This window comes from Mus caroli, chromosome 12 (genome assembly GCF_900094665.2).
Source record: "Mus caroli chromosome 12, CAROLI_EIJ_v1.1, whole genome shotgun sequence".
In the NCBI taxonomy this organism is placed as follows: domain Eukaryota; kingdom Metazoa; phylum Chordata; class Mammalia; order Rodentia; family Muridae; genus Mus; species Mus caroli.
In genome coordinates, this window is record NC_034581.1 from 59,923,706 (window position 1) to 59,936,407 (window position 12,702).

Here is a 12,702-nt window from a genome sequence, read left to right on the forward strand (position 1 = left end):
CACTTTGTAGACCAGGCTGGCCTCGAACTCAGAAATCCACCTGCCTCTGCCTCCCGAGTGCTGGGATTAAAGGCGTGCGCCACCACGCCCGGCTGAGAGTCAGAGTTTGAATCCCCAAGCCCACATACTGCCCACCAGCAATTCCAGTGCTCAGAAGTCATAGATAGAGAGGTACCTGAGACCCCTAGTCCAGACAGCAGCTAGATAACTGAACTGGCAACCTCTGAGATCAAGTAGACACATAGAAAGGAATTGAGGAAGATACCCAATGTTGATCTTTGGCTTTTCCACTCATATCCACATGTGCGCACATACAAATAATACATATGCACATGCCAGCAGGACTAGAATAAGACCATCACCACCACAACAACAGTAAACAACAACAAAATTAGGCTGGTAAAATTGCTAGCATTGTAAGCCTGACCGCTTGCGTTGGATCCAAGAAGCCATGGTAAAGAGAATGAACTCCAGTGGCTGTCCTTTGACCTCCACATACATGCCATGGTATGTGCCCATACTCACAAAGTGCACACACCATGGATGCCAGCAGTGTTACCAATTAAAGTTGTTTCATACTTTACATTCTTTATACATAGAAATGAAAACCATCAAATATGATGTTACACCTAAATAACAGCGGAGTCCCTACCTCCTTTATTAGTATCAACCCTTTGTCAAACCCCTTAAGTCTGAAAATGAAAGATGAAAATACAAACTATAGAAATCACTGTTAGTGTTCACTGCTCTGAATCATTTCCTCACCAGTTAGCTAACAAGTAGCTTTTGTCTTCCTTTTTCCTCTTAATGCTTTTCTTAACTTGATTTGTTATTTGTCTCCTACTCGCCAGAAAGAAGATGGCACTTTTACTGAGAGAAATAATAACTTAGCTTGACTGTTATGGTGGGTTTTTCTGTTAAAATTTTTATAGAGAGATTTTGGGGACTACTAACTAGTAAGTAAAGAAATAATAGGGGCTAGAGAGATGGCTCAGTGATTAAGAGCACTGACTGCTCTTCTGAAGGTCCTGAGTTCAAATTCCAGCAACCACACGGTGGCTCACAACCATCTGTAATGAGATCTGACACTCAGGTGTGTTGGGAGACAGCTACATGTAATAAATAAATAATTTTTTTTAAAAAGTAAAGAAATAATAAATAAGAAAATAATTTCCTCATTGCCAAAAATGAAAAGAGAAAAATAGAAAAGAAAAGAAAGAAAAGACATTGGAAATTCTTCTAATTCTGTTCTAATTAAATCCCATTTCAAGATTATTTTGTCTTTTTGTGTCCATAGGGAGAAGAAGATGGAGGGACTGAATTTTGTCCGGTGCTTAGCTGCTTTTCATTCCGACCTGTTGAACACAAAATTGCATGAAACAACCTTTGCAGTAGTTCAAGAGGTAATGCTTTGCGATAAGTTATGACTTGTTTATTAATTAGGAGTTAACATACATGATTTTAACATTGTTTAGACAACTCTGCATAACCTGATTTGAGTGTATTTGTATATAAAGTAGAGCATTCTTAATTTGTAATATTTGAAAAGGTATTTGATGTTGATTTTTAGGATATATAACAACACATAATCATAACCAGGCATGGTGGTACATGCCTTTAATCCCAGCACTGGGGGAGAGGGGGAGGTAAATTCATCTGAGCTCTGAGTTTATATGCATCATGGTGAGTTTCAGGACATAGAGAATTTCAGGACAACCTGGACTATAGAGAGAGACCTTAGCTATACAAGCAAACATGTAATCTTATGATATTTTAATGCTAAAGACAGACACATTCCAGAGTGATATTGCTGAGTTTCTAACACGTGGTGAAAAGTCCTGTTTAATAATTGTTTTTTAGGTGAAAAATTTACGCTCTGGAGTGTCCCGTGCTGCTGTGGTGTGCTTAGGTGACCTTTTTACATACCTGAAAAAGAGCATGGATCAAGAACTAGATAGTGCAGTAAGAGCTTTGTTGCACAAAGCTGGAGAATCGAATACCTTCATAAGGGAAGATGTTGACAAGGCATTGAAAGCTATGGTTAATAATGTAACTCCTGCACGTGCAGTCACTTCTCTCATCAATGGAGGACAAAGGTAATCCTCAAAGGAGTCTGGAAATACCCTCAAACTCCAGAGTAAATTGTGCTCTGTGTATAGTGAGGAGAAAAGCAGATTTTGCACAAATACTTTCTACATGAAAACAATCCTGTGTTAAGCATAAAAAGAACCATAATATTGTTTTTCTAAAAATATCACGTATGTTCAAAGATCTGAAACTAAGTAAAGCTTAACTATTGTCAGTCATGTTCTTCAGTTCTGGGTACATTGGGAATTTACGGTAAGATGATAGGCTAGAAGCTGTCTCTGAGGCTGGAATGGAAATGCAACTTAATCATAAAGGCATTTACAAAGTCCAATAGACTTGACCAGAAAAGAACTTTTCCATGGCAAATCATAGTCAAGATGTAAAAAGTCATAATAAAACCCATTATTATGTATTAATTAATGAATGGTAATAAAAACATTGTTTAAAATGTAAAGCAGAGAAACAATAGGAAAAGCTATGATGAAGGGTCTGGTAAGAGGGCTCAGCTGGCAAAGCTGCCTGCCGCCATGCATGCGTTGGTCCTCAGGACTTACATGCTGCAAGATGCAAACAATTGCCGTGAGTTGTCCTCTGACTTCCACACTCTTTCCATAGCATACACATCCACACACATGTACTCAGATAGACGTACACACTTTAAAAAATGACTTAACAACCACAAAAACCCTTACAGCTAACCTAGAAAGCCCAGAAAACATGGAATGGTATAGTTTAAGCCATAAAAAGTAAATAGCTGCCAACCATGATACAAGATAAAGCTATCTTTTAAATCTGATGGAAAAATGAGGAACTTTCAACAGAATGCACAAACAGGCAATTCGTGATAAGCAAACTAGCATGGAGGAAAACACTCAAGGAATACTGTACACTAAAGAAAAATCATTCATGTGAGCACAGGAAAGAATACATTTCGTCAGAGGACGAGACGGATATGAGGAAACGCACCATTCCTGGCACAGTAAACAAGCCCTAATATGAATAGGGAGAAGAGAAGAGCTAACACTGCTCTACTCTACCCGAACCAGTTAACAGCACTGCAAATTACCAGCCTTTCCATAATAGCCTTAAATAGAAGTAGGCACAACTCACCATTAACAGATACTGATCATTTAGGTGTGCTGCTGCATGCTTTCTTCAGCCCATGGGTGGCAGAAGGCAGAGGTCTGAGATAGAAAGTAGCCTGGCCTGCCACACAAAGTACTGAGTAATCAGAACAATATAGTGGAAATCTGCCTCAAAGTGAATCATAAAAATAAAACTTGCAGACCAGCTGATGAGATTAAAATTCAGATCTATATGTTTGTAGGAAGCACACCTCACTGAAAGAGAGGTGTGTACTCTTAGAATATTGTTCATGCCTCCAGTTAGTTTCACTCAATCATGTTCTCTTGTAGCCATCTGCACATTGCAGTAAGAAGATGTACAGCCCAGCACTTGGCAGATGTAGTAGAATGTATGGACCCAGAGCGAATTTCATCTGGAACAAAGGATATGGCTGATCGTTTATTGCCTGCTGCTGCTAAGTTTGCTCAAGACAGCTCACAAGAAACCAGGTGAATAACTGGTAATATTTTCTAAGTCTTTTTTTTCCTTAATTAAAAATTAACATTTATTTACTTTGTGTGTGGGAACAGAGGAACACAAATGTGCCGTGGAATACACATGTCATGGTTTGCATATGAAAGACCAGTTTGCTAAGTCTCCTTCTACCATGTAGGTTCTTGAATTCAAGTCACCCATTTGGAAGATCAGTGCCCTTACCCACACTAAAGATTTAGAAATAAGGCTTTAGAAGGTGGAGATTTTTTAAAAGAAAGAAACATTTTTTTCTGAATGGAAAAATGATTGATACTGGGGGAGAGTCCTATTTACCAAGTGTAAGTGATACTGAACAAACACATAATGAATTCTCCAAATTTACAGATGCCAGTTTATAATTCTTAGTAAGATTTTAAGTCATTGAATGACACAAGACTAAAATGAGCAGAAAAGTGGCAGAACTTTATTGTGGGCAAAAGTCACAAAAATTTTGGGAAAAATTATGTGTTTAAAGCAATTAGAGGGCTGGAGAGCTGGCTCAGCGGTTAAGAGCACTGACAGCTCTTCCGAAGGTCCTGAGTTCAAATCCCAGCAACCACATGGTAGCTCACAACCATCTGTAATGAGATCTGATGCCCTCTTCTGCCGTGTCTGAAGAGAGCTACAGTGTATTCATATAATAAATAAAAATCAAAGAGGTACACATGTCAAATATAGGAGTAATGTTTAACCACATAATAGCAACAGAAAATAATGTATTTATGCTTACAATATTTTATAAATTTCTGATGAATATTACTTGAACCAGTCTAGGAAGGTTAATAACAATCAGCAAGAGAAGGCTAGCTAATATTTATAGCATGGTACATATAGTGGTGCCGGACTCTCTCTGAGTCTCCAGCTCAAAGACACAGAGACCTTTTATTAATATGAATACTTGTTTATGCTTGTTCCCAACTAGCTCTAAACTTAAATTAACCTGTTTATTTTAATCTGTGTTCTGCCATATGGCTCCTGACCTCTCCTCAGTTTCTTATGTCCAACTTTCTCCCAAGTCTGGCTGGAGACTCTCCCAAATCTGACTGTTTCCCAGAGTTCCTATTTTTTCCTGGGTGTTCCACCTAGTCTCTCCTGCCCTGCTATAGGCTGTCAGCTCTTTATTAAACCCATCGCCTTAGATTAGTCACTTTAATCAGAAGGAGAATATCTTTACAAAATATGATATAGATGCTGCTTCATATAGAGTGCACCAGAATAGTTTTCCAGCATAAACAGAAAAGTTTTATTTATTCAGAAACCTAGGTTACGTTCCTTTTCTCTATCACTATTGCCCTTCAGTAAGTTATTTAGTCTTTGTTAGTCAGTTTTGTAAGTTTAGGGAAGGATGGACATGATAAGCCATCTAATTATGGGGAAAATAAATAGGTTTAGGAAGTGGTGGTGCATACCTTTATCCTGGCACGCAGGTGGCAGAGGCAGATGGATCTCTAGATGGTCAGCCTAGTCTACACAGTGAATTCTAGGTCAGCCAGGACTATATAAAAAGACCCTGGGATTTTTGTTTTGTTTTTTGTTTTTTTTTTTTATTTGGGTTTTTTGTTGTTGTTGTTGTTGTTTTTTAAGTTAATTTAAAAAGTGAAAAGAACATCCTTTGTTCGAGAAAGTTAAAGAATCTAAAATGTAGCCGGGCGTGGTGGTTCAGGCCTTTAATCCCAGTACTTGAGAGGCAGAGGCAGGCGGATTTCTGAGTTCAAGGCCGGCCTGGTCTACAAAGTGAGTTCCAGGACAGCCAGGGCTATACAGAGAAACCCTGTCTTGGAAAAAATTTAAAAAAAAAGAACCAAAAATGTTTTGACCTTTTAAGACAAAGATGTCTGTTTTTCATATCTAGAGTTAATCTTGTAGGGTTCCTTATACCAAAAGCTAATTTTGATAGTAAATGCATTTTCTATTATTATGTATGAAATCAGCACAAATGTAGCAGTGTAAGGCTACTTTCTTTACTTGAGAAGTCTAGCATGACCCAACTGAGTCCCCTGCTTAGTGTTCCATGCGGTTAAAATAAAGTCAATGGCAGAATTAGGCTATTTTTAGAGGCCCTTTAAAAATAAATCACTTGATTTCCCCCCATGTAGAATCTCTCTGACCTCCTGTTTCGTCGGTACCACAGAAAGCTTTCTAGTTCTAAGGACAGTTTGATTAGATGAGGCCCATCCACAAGGCCCATCCCTCATACAAATTCCAGGAATTTGAGTAAGACAGATTAGGGGAACCATATAAAAAGTTCATAAGCCCAGTGGTAGTGGCACATGCCTTTGATCTCAGCATTCAGAAGGCAGAGCCAGGCAGATCTCTGAATTGGCGGCCAGCATGGTCTTCAGAGTGAGTACCAGGACATCTGGGGCTACACAGAGAAACCTTGTGTTGAAAAAACAAAACAAAACAAACACAAACAAACAGAAAAATCCAAGAGAGCCAGACATAATAGTACTGTAATTCTAAAGCTCAGGAAGCAGGCAGGATGCTGTCAAGCTCAAGGGGAACCTGGGCTGTTCAGCAAGACTGCTTCAGAACAAAATAAAATGAGCTCAAGGGGATGGGGAGAGAAATGAAGACTTCTTAGTAGTTCTGTGGTGTGTGTCTTTATCTTTTACTAGCCCCACCCATTTTTGTTTTATGTTTCTCCGTTTTGTGCTGGGGTCAGACCTAGAACCTAATACACTAGGAAAGTGCTGCACCACAGAACCAGCCTGTGTTCTCTGCAGCTGGAGTACAGAATGCTTACAGTCAGTCTGTGGGTTTTACCGGTGCTTGGGCTGTCAGGTCAGTTGTTTGATTTTTTTGTTTGTTTCAGCCTTTCCCATATTCCTGAGCATTATGGCAGACCTCTTTGTCTTAATATTCCAGGCTAAAAGATTGAATTGCTGTTGAAGTTGCAGCTCTTCATGTATACTTACCTGAATAGTTGTAGACCCTATCCTATTTGTGGGGAAAGCTCCCTGTTCTCTGCTATCATGTCCTTTTCTTCAGTTTCATTACTGAGGAGATCTGGTTGACAGATTGTCCTAAGATCATTCTGTTCTCACAAGAACTTGTCTTTTGAGTCTTATAGTTTCCTATGTTGACACCTGTCAGCAAAAGTGTAACTGACTTGTCTCAGGGCCAGTCGTCCTTTAGGAATAATACTGTGCTACTAAGATCTCTGTCCCAAGATTTCTCCAGTATGCACCTCTGTGATGAGTGACGTTCCACTATTAGACTGACACTGGCTTCTTTACCATAAGAGGGGTTGGCTTGGTTTTATATAACATAATCCTAGCTTGAAGACTCTCCCCCCACTTTAGTAGCATATCAACCTTAATTGTGTCATCTAACAGTGAGCTCATTTTTAAAACTTGTATCTTAAATAACAAAGAATAGAATTTTGAACAGTGGAGTCCAGTAAGTTTGTGTTAGAAAAGGAGAGAGGGGGTCAGAAAGACAGGGTGTAGAGAAGGTTAACAAAGGCCAGACCTTTTCACTGTTGAGGAGCAGCAAGGTCCATGCATGAGGATGCCAAGACAGAGAGAATGCACTTCCCTTAGCTCTTGATCTGGCAGAATGCAAGGTTAAATATGGACTGCTGTGCATATACACACACATACACACACACACACACACACACACAATCAAGAAATGCCAAACCTTGTACTTTCCATCTGACTTATGGCTGAAAGATTTAAGCTGCAGTGACTTTAAAAGGGAGCAGATGTGAGAGCAAGGGGATGCTTTTCTCTCAATAGTCAGTGTATCTGAATTTCAGTAATGTATCTACCTAAGGGGTTAGCAGTCTCGCTGTCCATAGGCCCATCCACTGGGCAAAGTACATCAAGGACAGAAACTGAATTTGTTAATATATGCAAAACTATTTATGTCTTTCTCACAAATCCATAGGTATTATGGTCGAAAAATGCTTTTCCTCATGATGGGTCATCCTAACTTTGAAAAACTACTTGAAAAGTATATCCCATCTAAAGATTTGCCATATATTAAAGAATCCGTTAAAAATTTACGGCTAAAGGTATGTAAATCAAGTTTGTTATATAAAATAATTTTAAAAACAAAGCTTATAAGCCAGGCATTCACAGCATTTGAAAGGTAGAGGCAGGGAAATCAGAAGAAAGGGTATCCTCGCCTAAAATATTGAGTGCTGGCTTAACCTTGGCAACATAATACCCAGTCTCAAAACAAAAACAAAAAAGCCTCCAAATAAATAAAGTAATAAATTAATATATAAAGAAATAAGTAAAAATGAGTACAATGTTTTTTTTCCTTAACGATAAAGAATATAAGCAATTAAACATTTGTTTTTTAGATTACTTTTATGTTCCCTATATTGAAATAGGACTACACTTGAACTCTAAGTAGATGTATGTACACTTGGACCTATAGAGTAAATGTCTATTGCTTATTAAGATTTGAATTATGGGAGAGATGCCTCAGTGGTTAAGAGCACAGGCTACTCTTCCAGAGGATGTGGGTTCAATTCCCAGCACCTACATGGTGGCTTAAAACTGTCTGTAACTTACATTCCACAAGACCATGACTTCTTATGGATTACTAGGACCAGGCAAACATGTGCTGCACAAACATGCAGATAGGAAAAAACACATAAAATAACAGTGAAGATAATTTTTAAAGTAAATCTTAAAGAAAAAAAAAAAGAAGAATTAGTAGTAAATGATGAAAACCTCAGCTGGAGAGCTGGCTCAGTGGTTAAGAGCACCAACTGCTCTTCCAGAGGTCCTGAGTTCAATTACTAGCAACCACACAGTGGCTCACAACCATCTGTAATAAGATCCGATGCCCTCTTCTGGTGTGTCAGAAGACAGCGACAGTGTACTCATCGTATATATAAAATAATTTTTTTTAAATCTCCAAGCTAGAATAAAACCTTAAATATGGTAGGCTTATGTTTGTTATGTTAGAACTGTAAGACTGGGGTTACAATTCTGACCACATAGTAGTCAGCACAACAGTGCATTTCTATAACTCCCAATGTTTATTTTTATAAAATGAGGATAGTAGTAAAATATTAAAAGGTACATTTTAATGTTCTTAGTGTACAATTTTTATATTGTAAGTTCGTGTCACTTGGGCTAAGGACTCAATTATAAAGGGTTATACAAATAAATATAGTAACAAGCATTTTAGACCAATTTTTCTGCCTCTTAATATTGACTGTTTCATAGAGAACTTGATCATATAGAACTTACTAAAATAGCCATGCAAAGAAATGACTAAAATGAAGTTGATTGTGTTTGTGAGTTATTTCAAGTACAATAAATAGAAAAATGTTTAATTTGTTATAGCGTGTGTGTGTGTGTGTGTGTGTGTGTGTGTGTGTAGTTGTGAGCATATCATGGTGAGTATGTCAAGGTTAGAGAACAACTTTGTAGAATTGGTTCTGCCCTCAACTCAGCTTTTGTGTGAGTTTCAGGAATTGGAGTCAGGCATGTGCTTTTACCCACTGAGCTCTCTTCCAGGCTCCATCCTACAGCTACTGTGCTTTATCAAAGCTGTTTAGAGGAGTCAATTTGTAAGCTATTCCAATGCTAGTTTTAAGATGTCTCCCATTGACTTACAGGGCTTGGGAGAGATACCTCTAGACACACCATCAGCAAAAGGAAGGCGATCTCATACTGGCAGTGTTGGGAACACAAGATCGTCATCTGTTTCTCGAGATGCTTTCAGTTCTTCTGAGAGGTAACATAATCTGATGGTTCACATTGTTTGGGAAATGACCCTCATTATCTCAACTGGATGCTCTAATGACCTCAGTAGGAAAGAACATTTTTAAACAAAACTGTTTTTAGCATATTTAACTATTTATCTATAATGCCAACTAAAAAATTAGTATTGTTGAGTTTTTAAGTATTACTGTATGCACAATTTTAAACTATTAAACAATCATTATATACTAATAATAGAAGTTTTAAAATCTTTCAAACTATCATTATGACCTTTCTGTTACATTGGTTTGGTGTTTTGTTTTGGTTTGGTTTGGTTTTTTGAGACAGGGTTTCTCTGTATAGCCCTGGCTGTCCTGGAACTCACTCTGTAGATCAGGCTGGCCTTGAACTCAGAAATCCGCCTGCCTCTGCCTCCCAAGTGCTGGGATTAAAGGTGTGAACCACCACGCCCGGCTACATTGATTTTTTAATTAATTAATTTTTTACACTCCATATTTTATTCCCCACCCATCCACCCTCCTCTGACTGTTCCACATCCCATACCTCCTTCCCACCCCTCTGTCTCCACATGGATGTCCCAACCCCCACCCCACCTGACCTCTAAACTCCCTGGGACCTCCAGTCTCTTGAGGGTTAGGTACATCATCTTGAATGAACACAAACCCCTGCAGTCCTCTGCTCTATATGTGTTGGATGCCTGTTACATAGTTTCTAAAATCAAATTTAAATAACATTGTTTATTTTGTGTGTGTGCTTGTCTTTGGAAGGGGAAGCATGTGCCACAGTGAGCATGTGGAAGTCAGCAGACAATTCCTAAGAGTCAGTTCTTATTTTTACTGTATGAGTCCCAGTGATTGAACTCAGGTCCTCAACCTTAAATTCTTTTTTGGTTTTTTTCTTTTTTTTTTTTTTTTTCCTAGACAGGGTTTCTCTGTGTAACCCTGGCTGTCCTGGAACTTACTCTGCAAACAAGGCTGGCCTCGAACTCAGAAATCCTCCTGCCTCTGCACAAGCTTAAATTCTTATAATTCAAAAATCATACCACAAAGGTCATAATGATAGCTTAATAGAGTTTTTAAATTGTATTATCAACATGTTATGGTTGTTAAATTACCTAAACATGTTATAAAATCTTGAAGGCCCCTGTTTGATATATTTTTAATGTATTTAAAGAATGCTTATGAATAGGTACATAGGTGTCCTAGTTATAAAACACCATGCTCAAAATAACTTTGGGAGGAAAGGGTTTATTTGGCTTAAGCTTCCACATTGTTGTTCATCATCGAAGGAAGTCAGGACATGAACTCAAACAGGGTAGGAACCTGGAGGCAGGAGCTGATAAAGAAGCCATGACAGAGTGCTCCATACTGGCTTGCTCCTCGTGGCTTACTTCCCTGCTTTTTTATAGAACCCAGGACTACCAGCCCAAGGATGACACCACCCACAATGGCCTTGGACCTCCCATATCATTAAGAAAAATGCCTACAGTCCAACCTTATGGAAGGAAGTCTTCAACTGAGGTTCTCTTTACTCAGATGGCTATAGCTTCTGTGTCAAGTTGACATAAAACCAGCAAGCAAAATAGTTTAGATAGATGGATAGATAGATAGATAGATAGATAGATAGATAGATAGATGGATTATTTATATACTTCAGTATAGATTTAATATCGAATTGAAAGTCTACACTCTGTGTGAGTTCCAAGGCAGGTAAGGGCCTACATTCACAAACATTGTGTGCACATGCATTGTATGTACACACACATCTACTAAAAGGAAAGAAATGTCTTTTAATAATGTTAGCCACTCACAGTCTCAACCCACAGAAAGTTTCCTTACACTTACAGAGTTTAGAGGGAAGGTGTCTCAGATTAGAAGGGAGGGGTCACTAACCATAGCAGGTTAGTGAAGTTATTAGGTAAGATATAAGTGAGTAGTTTTGGCAGTGAACCATATTGTTTTACCTGTCTTGATCCTGCTACCTGATAGGGGTTTAAGACTAAATAAGATATAAGCCATGGCAAATACCTTACGTGCATCATTTGTGATCTTTGCTTATATACAAAACAACTGTATGTAGCAGATTAGAGGGAGGTAGGACCCAAGGGATTTATGGGTGTTAACTTCTATTTCTACTTGAAACTAGAGCATTGAGAAACTAAGATGAAGTCCCCCTTCCTTGTTACCCAATACCAGTTGGTCAGTTAGTGATTCTTAAGTAAGGACAAGTATTTGTATTCATGCATCAAAAGGATGCTATGAAATTGAGTCTATGAGCCATGCTCAACTGTGGTCTAAATGAGTTGATAGATGACCTAGAAAGGGGCCTTTCAGATATCATGGCTTCACATTCTGTGCTTTAAAGATTTTGGGGTGTGGTGTGTGTGTGTGTCCTCTTTTACATGTACATTCAGAGGCCCGAGTTGACATCCAGTGTCTCCCTTTGTTACTCTTCTTACTTATTTGTTTGCTCATTCTACACAGGGTCTTTCTATGAAGGCCTTACTATCCCCAGACTCACTGAGATCCATCTGCCTCTGCCTCTTGAGTTCTGGCATTAAAGATGTATATATTACCACATCCAGTTTAAAACTATTAATCTTGGCCAGGTTTGATGGTACACATCTTTAATCCCAGCGCTCACTAGGAAGGTAGAGGCAGGAGGATCTTTTTGAAGTGGAAGATTGCCAGGGCTAATTTAGAAGGACCCTCTCTCAAATAAAAAAAAATAATAATAATAATAGCAACATCGGCAAGATAAGTAAATTGATTGGGGAAAAAAATGCTGTTCTTAATTTTGCCTGCAAAGTTAGTCCTTAACTAGCATTAGAAAATAGGATTTGGTGCTCGCTTCGGCAGCACATATACTAAAATTGGAACGATACAGAGAAGATTAGCATGGCCCCTGCGCAAGGATGACACGCAAATTCGTGAAGCGTTCCATATTTTTTTCATTCTGTATACAAATAGTACACCCAACAGTACTGAAGCAATTGCTAATTTTATGCCAAGCTGTTTAGTATCTGTTACAGACTATAAAATGATTTTAATTACTGAATATAAATCAAAATATTTCCATCTGCATTTGTGTGCAATTGTACATTTAGGTAAAATATAACTAATAATGATAAGTAGCATGCAATATGCTATGAATTAGAAATATCACAGCTTGTCACAGATAAATGGTATACAATAAAATATTAAATGTCAAAAAAACAAAAGAAAATAGGCTTTGAAGAGCAGTGCACTATTCTCTAATTTGTAAGCTTGTTGATTATGCATAGATTGTCCAACATATAAAACAACATAAAGAAGAGCTGCTT

The 12,702-nt window shown here is 38.2% G+C and overlaps 1 protein-coding gene and 1 non-coding gene across 5 annotated transcripts in view; both read left to right on the plus strand.

Moving 5' to 3' along the window:
* The window catches only part of Togaram1 (TOG array regulator of axonemal microtubules 1), a 59,928-nt gene that overhangs the window by 40,460 nt on the left and 6,766 nt on the right, over window positions 1–12,702 (plus strand). For all 4 annotated transcript variants that reach the window (XM_021179077.2, XM_021179079.1, XM_029484612.1 and 1 more), the window contains 5 exons: window positions 1,298–1,403; window positions 1,861–2,096; window positions 3,504–3,662; window positions 7,582–7,708; window positions 9,275–9,393. In XM_021179077.2, coding sequence (XP_021034736.1) covers window positions 1,298–1,403; window positions 1,861–2,096; window positions 3,504–3,662; window positions 7,582–7,708; window positions 9,275–9,393 — 747 coding nt within the window. The remainder of the gene's footprint in view (window positions 1–1,297; window positions 1,404–1,860; window positions 2,097–3,503; window positions 3,663–7,581; window positions 7,709–9,274; window positions 9,394–12,702) is intronic.
* Window positions 12,223–12,329, plus strand: LOC115032897. The gene has a single exon (XR_003838545.1). It is a non-coding gene; the product is annotated as a U6 spliceosomal RNA (small nuclear RNA).